This window comes from Nannobrachium achirus (assembly GCF_963921795.1).
Source record: "Nannobrachium achirus genome assembly, chromosome: 5".
In the NCBI taxonomy this organism is placed as follows: domain Eukaryota; kingdom Metazoa; phylum Chordata; class Actinopteri; order Myctophiformes; family Myctophidae; genus Nannobrachium; species Nannobrachium achirus.
In genome coordinates, this window is record NC_137814.1 from 14,315,094 (window position 1) to 14,330,093 (window position 15,000).

Sequence of the window (15,000 nt, forward strand, 5' to 3'; positions counted from 1 at the left end):
TCCATGGGTCATCAATATGTCGGCACACGCACAAATGTGTCCGTGGCAAAGACTTGGTCTTTTAGATTTTCTTTTTTACACGCCATTATAATGTTCTTATTTTGATCATGAGACGCAATTTCTGAACGTCAAGTCTCCAGGTTTTCCTCAGAATACTGTAAGCATGACACTGATGTGCTATGAAACTATGGCATACTAATTCTCAAATGTTTTATTTGCAAGGACCACTTTTACTCAGAGTGTACAAATGGAACCAAATGTCCATTTGGTTCCATTTGAACACTCTAAAAGTTGAATGACCTGAATGACCTGTTCGGGTCATTCGGAGCTAGCTCTTTATGTGTAATTTTGTCTGTGGCAGAAATTGAATTTTGAAAAAAATGTCCACACCAAGCCATGCATCGCCCACATACATCCATTATCATGTACCACAAATACATTTAATCTTTTATGTTTCTTTCTTTTCCCCTTGCACCCCTCTTCTTGCTCAAAAACTAAATCCACTCACTGGTTTACACCTGTAAATCTTCAAATTTGTAGTTGACAGTCAGACACAGTTTGCATTTCACTGTTCCTATATCTCTCTTGCCTACACATTCTAAATAACACGAATACTTCCATGACGTGAAGGCTGACCTCTGTGCCCTCTGCCAGCTCGCTCGCTGACATGTGCATATTTCCCCCGTATGCTCAAAAAGTTTGAAATATATGATATATACAAAATACTTTGTCTACATGAACACAATTGGCCCGTGTTCTGGGGAGGGAAGCCAGACGGGGAGGGGACACTGCATGTACTGTACTCTTACGGGCTGCAGCTGCACCTGTCAGCAGGGAGTGTTGCGTGGGAGGAGTAGGATGAAGGCTCTACGTCCTCCTGGTGGGGGCTCCTCACTGAGTCAGTATAGTCAGGGAATATTATCAGAATAACTGTCAAACTGGCAACTGAGTCAGGAGGATACAACAGCAGTGACAACACACCCATGTGTGTGCGGGAGTAACTGATTGCTTATTGGAAAACATAACCAACTGATCACTTCAATTGCAAAACCAACGTTTTACGAGTGCTGTAACGTTTACCCCCAACGTTGTAAATGTTTTGAACATAGCATTTCCCTTGCCAACTTATTGTCTCTGTCGGGTTGAAACCTCATTATGTCCAAAACTGTTACTTTTCAGAATATCAAAAGTAGCAGATCTACAAGCTCAAATCGAGATTGTCGATCTGGTACTTTTGATGCTTTTGTGTGACGCAGTAGTACAATAAAAAAAAAAAAACTTAAAGTTAGAATATGAGGAATAAGAGGTTTCTGCCCGACTGCAACGATTTAACTCTTAAGCTGTGCTAAACAGTTGTCCTTGTAATAATCCCCAGGTCCTGTACAATGGTCGCAGGATGGTGTGTGTGAACGCTGACAACCCAGCTGTGACCACGGTCCTGGAGCTCACTGAAGCCAACTGTGTCCCGTCCAATCAGAACATCACCGTCCACGTGGAGGCGGTGCACAGCGTGACGCCTCAGCGATACGCACGCGACGTGGCCATCGCTGCTGTCGTCTGCTTTACAGGTGAGAACAGCAGGGAAAAAAAATAAGAAAAAATAAATTGAATGGAATATATGGAGCGTTATTTGGAATCGCACATGGGTTCTGGGCAAACCCCGGCCATGGAAGCTTTTGATTGGAACCGGAGCTAGGGAGCGCTCCTTTTGGTTTGCTTGGACCGTGCGGAGGTGTGACCACCTAAACCTAACCTTAACCCTAACCCTAATCTCAGTAAAACTATGCCTAAACCTAACCTTAACCCTAACCCTAACCACTGGTGAGTAACTAACCTGCCGACAGGGATGAAAACGAACTGCGTATCGAGCGACACAATCTGACAGTTCTTCTACTCACATAATGATGATAGTAATGCATTTATTTGCTTATCGCTTTTCCAAACAATGCTACAAAGTGCTTTAAAAACAGCTAACAACAAAGTAAATAAAGCAAACAAATCAAATCAACAGAAAAACCTGTTTACAGTAGATGAGGTGTCATAGGCAGTCAATCCTTAGAGAAACTAAAGGTGCATTTTCAGAAGCGATTTGAATGAGAGCACTCATTTTGCTAGTCTCAGATCCTCAGGGAGGTCGTTCCAAAGCTTAGGGCCACGGCCGCAAAAAGCCTGATCACCCCGAGTAGCGAGGCAGGTCTTCAGGTTCAGTAGGCAAAAAAAGTGGTTAATAAAATCTTAAAGCAGCCAAGATGGGTGTGATATTGTTGTCACACTTCTTAGTATTGGTTAGCAGTCTTGCAGAGTTCTGAACTAATTCTGGCCGGAGTATTGGGAGTTGCAGTACACAACTACACATACTGTAGGTGTACCCACCAGGCCTGGAATTTCATCATTTTAGGGGCAAGGCCACTTGGCCTTTGGGGTTGTCCATTTTTTTAGAGCACAAAGGACAAATGACAGGGCCGAAAGGCCATCAAATAAAACAAGATTTTAGTCCATTTAAATAAGTAATTGAATTTAAGGGTTAAACGTAATATATAGAATATCTGCTGTGAAATAAATAGATGGGTATTTATACAGTCTGATGCACAATTCAAAGATACTGGATTGGTTTCAAAATGGGGACTGAACACAACACTGGTGTCTACATGACAAGAAAGACACTGGTGTCTACATGTTGGCAAGACAGAGACAGGAGAAAGTGGTACAATCAGCTGGGGCATTAAGGCTACTGTGGCCTCAGGTAATGCCATTGGTTTGAGGGGCATGGCCTCCATGAAATTCCTGCCCTGGTACCCACACATGCAAAGCCGGTGCCAAAATATCACATTTTCAATATTGATACATTTGAGTGATTTAATTTGTATTTTTAATTGAATCAGATTAAATGCTTATGTCCTAACCTAAATGCCCTTTAACATCTGACATTGTATATCTGCCCTGCTGTGCCTCAGGTGGGGTTGGTCTGACACTGCTGGTGGTCCTGGCCTGCCGCGTGGTGGTCCGCAGGAGGAAACGCCTGAGAGACAAGAACAGAGTGAGCCAGGAGGAGGAGGGGGGAGCGCCTGCGCCCGCGCCGGCCAACCACACTCCCTCCTCCAATCACCAGGACGGAGAAGGCCAGAGGAGGAACAGGAAGGACGTGGGCTCGCAAGCTGACCAAGCTAGCCGCTCCTGGGACGGGGAGGCGGAACCCGGGACCGAAGACAACAACCCCCGCGGTGGTCGTTTTAGGTCTGGTGAGCCGGGCGGAGGCCAGTTCAGGTGTCCTACCTGCCGCGGGGAGGGGGAGGGGGAGCGGGGGCCAGGGATGCACCTCCACAGACAGGACTATAGGACGGAGGAGGAGAGGAGGAGAGCTCAGCAGCGGCCGCATCAACAACAACAAGGCGTTTTAAACAGGAACAACAGGCTGCTTTTAGACGACCCCTCGACGCAAAGAGAACCTGGAACTGCTAGGATCAGGAGAGAGGCGGACAACAGTAGAACCGAGGCAGACGGCAACAGCAGAGCTGCGTATAAGAAGGTGAGCTGCGAGAGCTGTCACAAGACATACGAGCACGCACTGACGGGACAGACTGACGGACCGCCGTACAGAAAGACAGACAGACAAGGGGGGCGTCGGCCGGGGGTTGGCGGAAAAAGTAAAACGGGGACAAATCTCAATTACCTCTTCAACTCCGAGACAAACGGAGGGCTGAAGAGAGAGGCGAGGAATGTCACCTTTGAGAGGAACGTCGCCTTTGACCTGAAGAGCTCGGCTGCTCTCCGGGGAGGTGGAGACGGGGCGAGTAGTAGCGCGTCCAAAGGGAAGGAGAAATCTAGAGCGGGACAGGGAGGGAAGAAAAAGGTGGAAGCTCCGGGAAAGCAGAAGGGTAAAGTTCAGTCGGGCAGAACGCTGCGGGTCAAACTGAACCTGAACCCCTTGAGGAGAAGCAAAGTCTCTCCTAAGAACGAGAAGAAGAAAGGCGATAAAACGAAGAAATCCAAATCCAGACGAAAAAAAGGATCAACCGAGGACGATGACGACGACGATGACGATGATGACGATGATGATGAGGATGAAGAGAAAAGCAAGAGATCCTCTAAAAAGAAGAAATCCTCCAAATCAAAAGGTCGGGAGGAAGATAAAGGAACTACAGCCACAGACTCTTCCCAACAAGCACCCAACGACGCCACCAGCACACCAATTGACCAATCACAGGCTGTTGCTAGCCAGCAGATGTGGCCTCCTGCCTACATGCAGGGTCCCAGGTTTCCTTTCCAAGGAAATATTAGACAGCAGGGGCCACGGGGCTCCCAGGGGCCACGGGGCTACCAGGGGCCACAGGGCTACCAGGGGCCACAGGGCTACCAGGGACCACCGGGCTCCCAGCCTCCCTTCCCCTTTTCTGCTGCTGACGGGAGCCGTCCCAACTTCCCCATGATGCCAGGGATGTCTCGGTCAGGCAGCGCTCTCTCTCTCCCGGGAGGAAACATGGCCCCCAACGTGGCTAATCCAATGTTCGCCAACAATGCAGCTAATATTGCCCCTAATATTGCCTCTAACATGGCATATAGTGGAATGAGCGGCGCCCTAAACCCAAACACAGCCCCTTACGGTGGTCCACAAAGCTATAGCATGCCGGGTGGTGGTCCTCCTGTTGCTGCTGCCTCTCTTCAAGCTAACCCCGCAGCCACCAATCCGTTGCAGAGTAATCCAATGCAAGCTTCCCTTCTTACCTCACAGCCTGGACGTTTACCGCCCAACTTTGCCGCCAACCCGGCGGTGAATCCAATCGCCAATCACGCACCCGCTCAGCCGCTCTCCCAGACACAGCAGCGCCCCTCACCGGATGCTAAGAAGAACCCAGGGTCCGTTGTCACGTCGGATCCAAACCAGGGTCCGGGCTCTCAGAGCGGGGATCGCCCCGTAGCAGCTCAGCCGGTTCCCCAACCTCCTCCGGTGCTCACGAAGAGCAGCAAGGACACTCCGCCTCAACCTCCCCCAGCTCAGGGCCCTCGGGCCGGGGGAGAAGCACCTTCTCCGCAGTCTCCCCGTCATCAGGCTCCTGGATCATCAGTGCCGGGGGAGAGTATGAAGAGCAGTAACACTCTGCCACAGGCTGTGTCTAAGGACGTTGCAGCAGCTGCCTCTGGGGGGGCTTCAGTAGGCATGCCTGCATCCGTTGGAATGCCCGCAGCCGTAGCAATGCCCGCAGCCGTAGGAATGCCTGCTGCCGTAGGAATGCCCGCAGCCGTAGGAATGCCTGCTGCCGTAGGAATGCCTGCTGCCGTAGGAATTCCTGCTGCCGTAGGAATGCCTGCAGCCTCTGGGTCAGCTGGCGCATCAGCAGGTGTTGCAGCGGCTGCAGCAGGGGCGGTGTTGTCCATACCTGATGGATCTGCAGCTGGGGCCACTGCAGCTGGAGCCAGTGTGATTACAGTTGCGTCTGCAGCCGGAGCAGCCGCAGCCACAGGCGGTGTTGTGTCAGCCGGGACCGAGGCGGGAGGCGCCACGGTGGTGCTGCAGCAGACTATTCTGTCAGAGGAGGGAGGCACCTCCCCCAAGAGGAAGCTGAGACTGATACTTCCCGAGAAGACGTCCAACAGACCGCCCACCGCGCTGGAGAAGAAAATACGCTAGGTCACGCGGGGGTTTTCAACGGGGGATCCGGGACCCCAGGCCGGAGGCCCTCGGATTTGGAGAAGCACTCAATAAAACATCTATGTGTTTCATGTACGGTATGCAAGTTGATTTGATCATTGTTTCATCCTGTACACTACAGTATATATTTCACAATGCAGCTTTGAGTGTTTATTTTTTATAAATATGATTTTTCACATGCATCTGTCTAATGCAAAGAATGATAAAATAAAGACATTCTAAGAATAATTCCTCTTCCAATGTGTTGATATCCACTTAAAAAATGTTGCGTTCCACTTTGTCCCTCTGCCTCTTTATCCTTTTACCTGTAAGCAGCTTTGTATTTGCTTTCCCTTAGGTCACATATGAAAACCTATACTCAGTTTACTGTCAATTCATATTATTATTATTTATATATTTTGGTGGCTTTTTCGCCTAATGGTAGTAGAGTGTGCCAGAGTGACGTAGCCAAGGCTGCCGGGCTCGGGAATCAAACTTGCAACGCGCTGACCATTCTATGTCGTGTGTGCCTTGCTAGGCCATTGTCACTTCAATTCATATTATTTTAAATGTTTCCCCAAAAAAAAATATATATATATATATATATATATAATATATATATATATATATATATATATAATATATATATATATATATATATATATATATATGTGTGTGTGTGTGTATATATATATATATATATATATATATATATATATATATATATATATATATATATATATGTGTGTGTGTGTGTGTGTGTGTGTGTGTGTGTGTGTATATATATATATATATATAATATTCATTTTCCTCATTGGCTACCTATTCTGAGGCAGATCTACAAGCTCACGTTTTGGCAAAGAGAAATTTGTGAATTGGTGTGTCCGCTTCACAAGATGAGCATTCAAAGCTTTAAGTATTGCATCGACATATCTTCCCCTGGAAAAAGGTCCAGTATATCCCAATACCATCATTGTTATTAGTATTTAATTATTATTACTATTACTATTACTATTATTATTATTATTATTAGTAGTAGTAGTAGTAGTAGTAGTATTTTATTATATTATATTGTCATTGAGCAAATTATGTAAGTTCAGAAATGAAATACATTGTCAACAGTGCCATCAAGTGGAGAAAGGGTGAACTTTGGTAGATTCTAAATGTAGTTCTCTCCCATTACCATTAGATGGAAGGGTAGCTCTGCTGATGAACACAATGGTTAGTCTTTCTAGAGCTGGCTATAGACAACATGTAAAAAAAGAAGTACACACACATAATGATTGATTAGTAATAATAGAATAATAAAATAAAGTAAAACAGGCCAGCACAACATTCACAAGTGACATGTGTTGAATTCACACATGGTTCATGAGGCCTTACCTCATGATCACTAATCTTACCAAACGTTTTAAATGTCAAATACTACACAATGGCCTTCTAAAGAAGACTATTTAGTCGAAACGTTAATCAATAAAGCTTTGACTGGGATCGAGCCCTTTGAGAAATATACTGCGTAGACTTCTATGTTTTGATTTCTATTTCTAACTAAGCATCAGTCATTTTAACTGCATGGGATCCCCTGGAACCCCCTCAAATATTTAACATAGTAGATGTCATTTCCTGTGTTCTGGTGAATTTTGGGAGTTTGATACAAAATCCAGGAGAAATCCAGGAGATTTGCCAATCCAGGAGACTCCCAGGAGAGGGGTTCAAAATCCAGGAGACTCCTGGGAAATCCAGGAGAGTTGACAAGCCTGGCTGGGCTACGCATGGACAAATTATATAATAAGGCTTATTAGCCAGAGATTGTTTTAATATGAAGAACATGCACTCCATCACACATGGACACGCACGCGCGCGCGCGCGCGCACACCCACACACACACACACACACACACACACACACACACACACACACACAGGTTTGTATTACTGCGTGGCGTGGACATCAGCACTAGGTTTAGCTAAGGATTTTATGAATGCCATTTTTTTTGTGCAAGAAAACAGAACCAGTGCAAACCTTCATGGATTAGAGGTTTCCTGTGGAAATAAGCTTAGTCTTTTCATGGATCTCCTTTTAGTAGACCTTGTACCAGTGAACTGTACCATCATGAAACTGTAGCTTTTCCTATGCAAACTTCTAATAAAGTCTTCAATCAATCAAGGCGAAAGCAGTGTGGCCAGAAGGTTACTAGTTCAAATCAAACCTGGCAAGGGTGTTGCTCAATGTTTTAACCTTTAACTGATCTTTACTTGAAACTGTGCAAGAGAACAATTGATGTATGATCCATGGTGGTGCAGTGGAGCAGATACAGTGCTGACAAGCAGGAGGTTCCTGGTTCAATCCCAATACAGGGATTTTCCAAAGTTTTACCTGGCTCTTGTACCTTTACCTCTAATTTTTCACTTGACGGCTTGCAAGAGAACAGATTAAATAAAAACCACAGTGGTGCAGTAGAGTAAAAAAAAAAAAAAGTGAGTCCCAAAATCAAGGCGAAACACCTGGAAAAAAAGTGAGTCCCATCAAAGCGAAACACCCGGAAAAAGTGAGTCCCAAAATCAAGGCGAAACACCTGGAAAAAAGTGAGTCCCAAAATCAAGGCGAAACACCCGGTGAAAAGTGAGTCCCAAAATCCCTCAAAATCCCCCAAAAAGTGAGTCCCAAAATCAAGGCGAAACACCTGGAAAAAAGTGAGTCCCATCAAGGCGAAACACCTGGAAAAAAGTGAGTCCCATCAAAGCGAAACACCCGGAAAAAGTGAGTCCCAAAATCAAGGCGAAACACCCGGTGAAAAGTGAGTCCCAAAATCCCTCAAAATCCCCCAAAAAGTGAGTCCCAAAATCAAGGCGAAACACCCGGAGAAAAGTGAGTCCCATCAAGGCGAAACACCCGGTGAAAAGTGAGTCCCAAAATCCCTCAAAATCCCCCAAAAAGTGAGTCCCAAAATCAAGGCGAAACACCCGGAGAAAAGTGAGTCCCATCAAGGCGAATCACCCCGGAGAAAAGTGAGTCCCATCAAGGCGAAACACCCGGAGAAAAGTGAGTCCCAAAATCCCCCAAAAAGTGAGTCCCAAAATCAAGGCGAAACACCTGGAAAAAAGTGAGTCCCATCAAGGCGAATCACCCAGAGAAAAATGAGTCCCATCAAGGCGAATCACCCAGAGAAAAGTGAGTCCCATCAAGGCGAAACACCTGGAGAAAAGTGAGTCCCCATCAAGGCGAAACACCCGGAGAAAAGTGAGTCCCAAAATCCCCCAAAAAGTGGACAGAGAGAGGAGAATGCTAAATAAAAGTCTGGGTATTAAAGGCTATTGTAGAAAATACATCATAACAATATCTTTGTGCAACATTGAATTATGGCTTTTGGATTGAAATTGAGTGGACGACCGAGAGAGAAGTGTTTAGATGGCTGTAGCCTATAACTCATGAAAACCAGTGATATTGTCTTCTCTATGTTATGCCAAAAATAACAATTAATTACCATGATGCCTGGGATGTGATCATGGAATCTCTGTAAACATTAGACATCTACAGTACACTATAATAACTCAGTTTGTTTAATACAATCTCTGTAAACATTAGACATATACAGTACACTATAATAACTCAGTTTGTTTAATACAATCTCTGTAAACATTAGACATATACAGTACAGAGTACACTATAATAACTCAGTTTGTTTAATACAATGGTATCTGACTATTCAAGAGTTATTTTGTATGATTGTCTTCAGTTAAGTTGAAACTCCACTTACTCCAGCATTGAATAATAGGAGGTGAGGGATTTGAACAAGGACTGGTTGCACATAAAATCAGATGCTTAGACCACTACACCACCACTCAGAATCATTTTAGTAGCCTACTATTAATTTGTATGTTAGTCTTCAATTATTACAATTAAATTAAGCTGCTGATTTGAAAATGGAATCCATGTGCTGCACCATTCAGTCACACATCTCTTAGTAATGTTTAACTGTTCTTTAGTAGGCCTATGTTAGCTTTTAATTGGTAAAGTTAAACACCCCAGCATTGAACCACAGACCAACTGGGACTTGGACTCTGGCTTCAATGCTGAGTCCAATGATTAGGCCACCATACTATACCTCAGTCACTTTTGACCCATGTCTGTTACTCTTAATACTACTGTTGAAGAGCTGTTGAAGAGCTCTTTAGTTGTTGTTTTTTTTTTAGATTTGAAAGCATTGAACTGTAGAACAGGGATTTGAACATCTCTGAGAGTCTGATAATAGATCAAGTGCTGTTGACCTTAAAACAGTTTTGTTGCAAGGAGTTGCATGACATGCATCGGTGTGGTGTGGGCTTTAGTGTTGTTGAAGAGTTATTTTGTATGTTACTGTATCTACAAGCTCACAATGTGTCATGACTCATGATCCAAGGCATTGTGGGCTTCTAGATCACAGATTTTGGATACATTTTGAACTTGTGAAATGAGGCATTCTGCACAAGGAGTACTTTTCCTTTTGGTAGGCCTACTTTTAAGTATATTTTGATAATTTTGTACTTGAACTTGTAAGAGTATATATCTACATTGCAGATATATCTACATTGCGAGTACTTCTTCCATCGCTGCACATCACAAATGAAAGGAGGAGGAAAAAAAAGAGACAGATCTCAGAGTGACGACCGCATCAGCGATGCAGCGTTGAATTTATTCTCAAACACATTGATTAGAATCTAAAAATAAGAAAATCTTCACATGGTTCGTTGCCTGCGTGGCGTCCCTTTGCGTCTGTCAATTCATTGAACACTTTGATATAAACAAGAGACAGAAAGGAAGAGAGACATTCTTGTCCTCATAATTATCATCAACACTAAAAACAAAACTTTTTTTATTTTAATATTATAAAAACCCAAAAAGCACAACAATAATAACGTAAAACACACTGAACCCAGCAACACTTAATATTTTTTTTTCTTCTTTAAATAGTCTTTCTCTGGTCAGAGAAAATCATGGAACAATACGGCGGAAGCCGTTTCTTTTAGACATGATGGCAGCCACCAACCTGTCTCCTGCCCCGTTCCCTCATTAGCAAGCTTTTCATTTCCAATTTTACACTGCACGTCGTATGACGGCGTCGCTGCGCCCGAAAATAGCAGATCTACAAGCGTTTGTAGAGCTTGCAGATGCGGCCATTTTCGGTACGCGATGCCGTTTTACGAATTAGGCATTTACACGCACGCACGCACGCATACAGACAGACAAGAGTTTGGATTCGAATCAATATCATCGACATCAGGCATTATGCTAGGAGGAGGATGGGGGGATGTGGGGGGGCCTTCATACAAAGGAGTATTTTGGGGGTTTCTGTACAAACCGTTGGTGGGGGCAGTTTCATTGAGGAGGAAAAAAACAAACAAGAAAACAACAAACAATACATGTCCGTTTCAAGCAGGCACTCACACTGCACAGATATGAGGTCTGATGATGCAGTCAGATGATGGATACAGGCCTATGCCTGGCTAAATTATATAAAAAAAGTTAAAAAATAAAATAAAAGACAGGCTGAATTCAGTCCATGTTCCATCCTCCTCCATTTCTTCCTTTAGTTAAATCAAGCAGTCGTCTCTTGATTCACCTCCACACGTGTTACTGAAGACGGCTTCTGTCACCGCTTTAGAATGATGTTATCGCCTAGTATCCTATAGACAATGCGTTATAGACATTGCGTCTATTTGCATGGGGTCCATGCCATGTACCCACTGACAGGGGGCGGGGTTTCTTAGATGATGTATGGTATGATGTAAAAGCAAAATGGCCACCGTGTGTACATGGCCAATACGATGCCAGAGCTTTGCAGAAGCTGCATTTATGTTAATTGGATTGTTTTCCCCGTACTGCTGGCAAAACAGAAAACTTTGAACCCAGGAATTTTAAACCTTAAAAAAACAACAACAAAAAAAACATTGGGAATAGCAGATGATCCATGAGCGTTGTCAGCTTGAAAATCGATCAATGGATGCCATACGTCGTACAGCAAAAATAAAATAAAAATAAAGACAAGGCTTAAGTGGTAAAAGGAAAAGGTTGTCAGCTTTAAATGGAGAGTATTATCTGGAGGGCTGTTCAGACCCGGTGCCACACAGCACAGATTAACCACTGTCCAGATCGTTTTGAAGCTGACAATCACACCACTAGGTAATAAGTGCTAAAGAGACATTCAGGGGAGAAAAATAGAAATACAGCACTTTTTTTTTTAGTATACAGTACACCTATCCGCCTAATAATCACCATCACAATGGTTACCGGATGGGGCGGGTCACATTTACACGTCTCTTTCTGTTGCTGTTTTTTTCAGCTATCAATCAGACAGTGTGATGAGATATGAGATGGACAGGATGCGTAGCGTCACAGCATTAGAGTTGGATCCTTTAGGATTTTTTTATTACTTACGATTCCGGTTCCTAAACGATTCCCTCTTAACCCAATCAGAACGGGTACAATATATTGTGTATCATTATTTTATGCTTCAACTATTGAAAAATAGCAGATATACAAGCTCACAGCGCGGCACCGAGTGCCGCGCTGCGAGCTTGTAGATCTGCTATTTTTGAAACATCGTGAAAATTAGAATTTTGACCAGATTCTATAAGTGTCTTTTGAATCCTTCTAAGGTTTTTTTTAAAAAAACGATGTTTCTATGTCAGCAATCTGGCTCGCCATCGTCAAAGAAAAGGTCCTTTTCACTTAACTGGAGCTCAGTTAGTCTGTTCTTGAGAGACTACCATGTCACTGGTTCTCAAACCTTTTCATGTGAAGGATCCCCAAAATGATATGAATTTGGCCACGGTCCCCTATCTCAAAATATTTAGTTCCAGGGACCACCCAGAAGCAAAATTTGAGTTACAAATGTTCGATTAAAAAATACATATATTTGCAAATATTTTCACGACTTTTTCAAAAATAGCAGATCTACAAGCTCGCAGCGTGGCACTCGGTGCCGCGCTGTGAGCTTGTATATCTGCTATATTTCAATAGTTAAAGCGTTAAATAATGGGTTAATGGTCCGAATCCTTAACTCAATCAATATCATGTTGACCTTCATTATGATTTTGGATGAGCACAATTTCAATCATAGGTACAGTATTGCATACATAAAATTGTAGTGGTTCTCAAGGTGAGGTCCAGGGACCCTCTGGGTAACTGGGTTACTTAAAGGACAACTTTGTTTTTTTTCACAGCAAGGGTTCATAGTTTAGATTGTAATTAAGAGAAAGGAAAAGATGTTAAAAATTAACTGCTTTCTATTGTTTTAGCGATTTTTGTATATTGATTTCAGTGGGTGGGGGCATGCGTACAAGTGGCTAAATATATCTTTTTAGACACAATAAGTTGTCTTTGTTACTAGTTACACCAGCCTCCATAAGTCACATCTGCCCATGAAAGATTGCGGTGCATCTTGGGAATGGGCTTATTGTGTCTAAAAATACATATTTAGCCACAAATCAAAATGGTTAAAATCACCAAAACCATAGAAAGAAGTAAATGAAAACATTTTAACACCAATCTTTTATTTTCTCTAATGACTATCTAAAATATGAACACTTGTTGTAAAAAAACAACATTGTCCTTTAAAGGGGTTCCAATTAAATGGAACAAAAGTAAGGCTGAATCTAAATTTGATTCCTGAAAAGTAGTTTTGGAATTATGAGGTTTCCACCTGACAGACGATTTATTCTTAGCTTTCTGCTTTAATCTCACAGTTCCCACGAAGAACCGTTAACATATCTCGACTTGAGGAGGATGCCAAATGGTGCCGCAACTAAAAAGCAACATATTGTAGGTTTTCCCAAGAGTCTGTGCTTTTTCAAGTGTGGTCAGCTAACTGGCTCGTACATTTAAAAACACATTTAAATAGTAATAATAATTAAGCAAGGGATGGTTGAAGATGGAGTGTGTTTTTGGAGGAGGTCCAGCATGGAGGAGCAGTTCATTGTGTCTGTGTGCACGCTGTGATATCCTGATTGTTCCTTTAAAACCTCATGACGTTATCGGCAAAAAAGAAGAAAAGATTGCCGATCTACAAGCTCACAACAGCGTGGTGACGCGATGAGAGTCGTGAGCTTGTAGAAAGGCTTGCACGAACAAGTATAAAATAGGGCTTAAGTGTTTATAAATCAGAAGCGTAAAACAAAAAAAACTAAAAAAGGGAATTTTTAAGGTCCAATTGTTGTACACACTCGACGACATTGTCACTCAGGACTCTACAGCGAAGGGTCCTGTAGAAGGAAGTGGTTCTAACTTAGCAGAGGTTGAATTCAACCTAATTGAGGTACAGTATAAGCTACAAGGGTCAGGATGAGGGGCCAATTAAATACACACGACGACGTCAGCCTGCATTGGGTCAGAGAGTAGGTTTGAGGCCGAGTCCATTGGAGGGACAGGCTGGGTCCTCCTGGCTGGGTTGTGGTCCTGGCTGGGTCCTCCTGGCTGGGTTGTGGTCCCGGTTGAATGTTTGGGTTCTGGCTGCAGGTTAACATTAGGATACTTTGGGACTGAAGTCCATTGGAGTGGAGTGGAGTTCAGTGGAGTGGAGTTCAGTGGAGTGGAGTGGAGTTCAGTGGAGGGGCGGAGGTTTGCTTGTTCACGTGTCGACTAGCTCAGGAACAGAGTTTTGTCCCTCTGGAGAACCCTGCCGGATGAACAGAATGAGAGACACATCGAGAAAAAAGTCAGTCAAAAGTCAGATCAATCGTCGATTGGTCAATCCATCAAAAAAGGAACACATCATCTCACTATGCACTACTAGGGCATTCACGAATAGTGATTTTTAGTATTCGAATTATTCGACAGGACTGGCCGCCAAACTGTCAAATATTAAGTAAGCAAGAGGAGAACATTGTGAAAATAGCCGATCTACATGCTCACAACGCCTCGCAACGCGAGGCTTGTGAGCATGTAGATCTGCTATTTCATACCTACAATTCCGAGTGCTTGTCAGGGTGGGGGTCCCCAGTTCAAATATGTTTATTTTGGGGGTCATGGCCTAAAAAGGTTTGAGAAACCCTGGTATAGAGCATTAACAAATTCATCCACCAGGGGCATTGACAACTCAATTCTTATGACTTCCTATCTAGCCAAGCTTTATAAACGATATCGTTTTTAAAGAGAAAACAATAAAAAAAGTGAATATACGACTTCGGTGAACAACGTCAAATAGTGACTGTTCGAATGTTCGAATATTTGGTGAATACCCTACTATGCACTCAAAGCACAAGTCCATGAAAAGCCAAAACCCAAAGCCCGGCCATCGTCATCACCTACCCGTTGCCGTGGTACTCTGCGCTCCAGTCGAGGTGGTGGTTCTGGGCGGGTCGGCCCAGCTGGTGGTAGTCCATTCCAGGTCCGTTACT

General features: G+C 43.7%; 2 protein-coding genes across 4 annotated transcripts in view; one reads left to right on the forward strand and one right to left on the reverse strand.

Moving 5' to 3' along the window:
* Positions 1-5,818, forward strand: part of lrrc53 (leucine rich repeat containing 53) — a 22,974-nt gene extending 17,156 nt beyond the window's left edge. For all 3 annotated transcript variants that reach the window (XM_080725427.1, XM_080725429.1, XM_080725428.1), the window contains exons 8-9: positions 1,376-1,568; positions 2,955-5,818. In XM_080725427.1, the coding sequence (XP_080581553.1) occupies positions 1,376-1,568; positions 2,955-5,626 (2,865 nt within the window). In that variant the 3' untranslated portion in view covers positions 5,627-5,818. The remainder of the gene's footprint in view (positions 1-1,375; positions 1,569-2,954) is intronic.
* A 7,539-nt stretch (positions 5,819-13,357) lies between these two features.
* tox (thymocyte selection-associated high mobility group box) overlaps positions 13,358-15,000 on the reverse strand; it is a gene marked incomplete at its 5' end in the record, with an annotated part of 79,472 nt that continues 77,829 nt past the window's right edge. The window contains 2 exon segments of the mRNA XM_080726283.1: positions 13,358-14,279; positions 14,912-15,000. The exon segment at positions 14,912-15,000 is cut by the window's right edge and continues 57 nt beyond it. Coding sequence (XP_080582409.1) covers positions 14,243-14,279; positions 14,912-15,000 — 126 coding nt within the window. The 3' untranslated portion in view covers positions 13,358-14,242.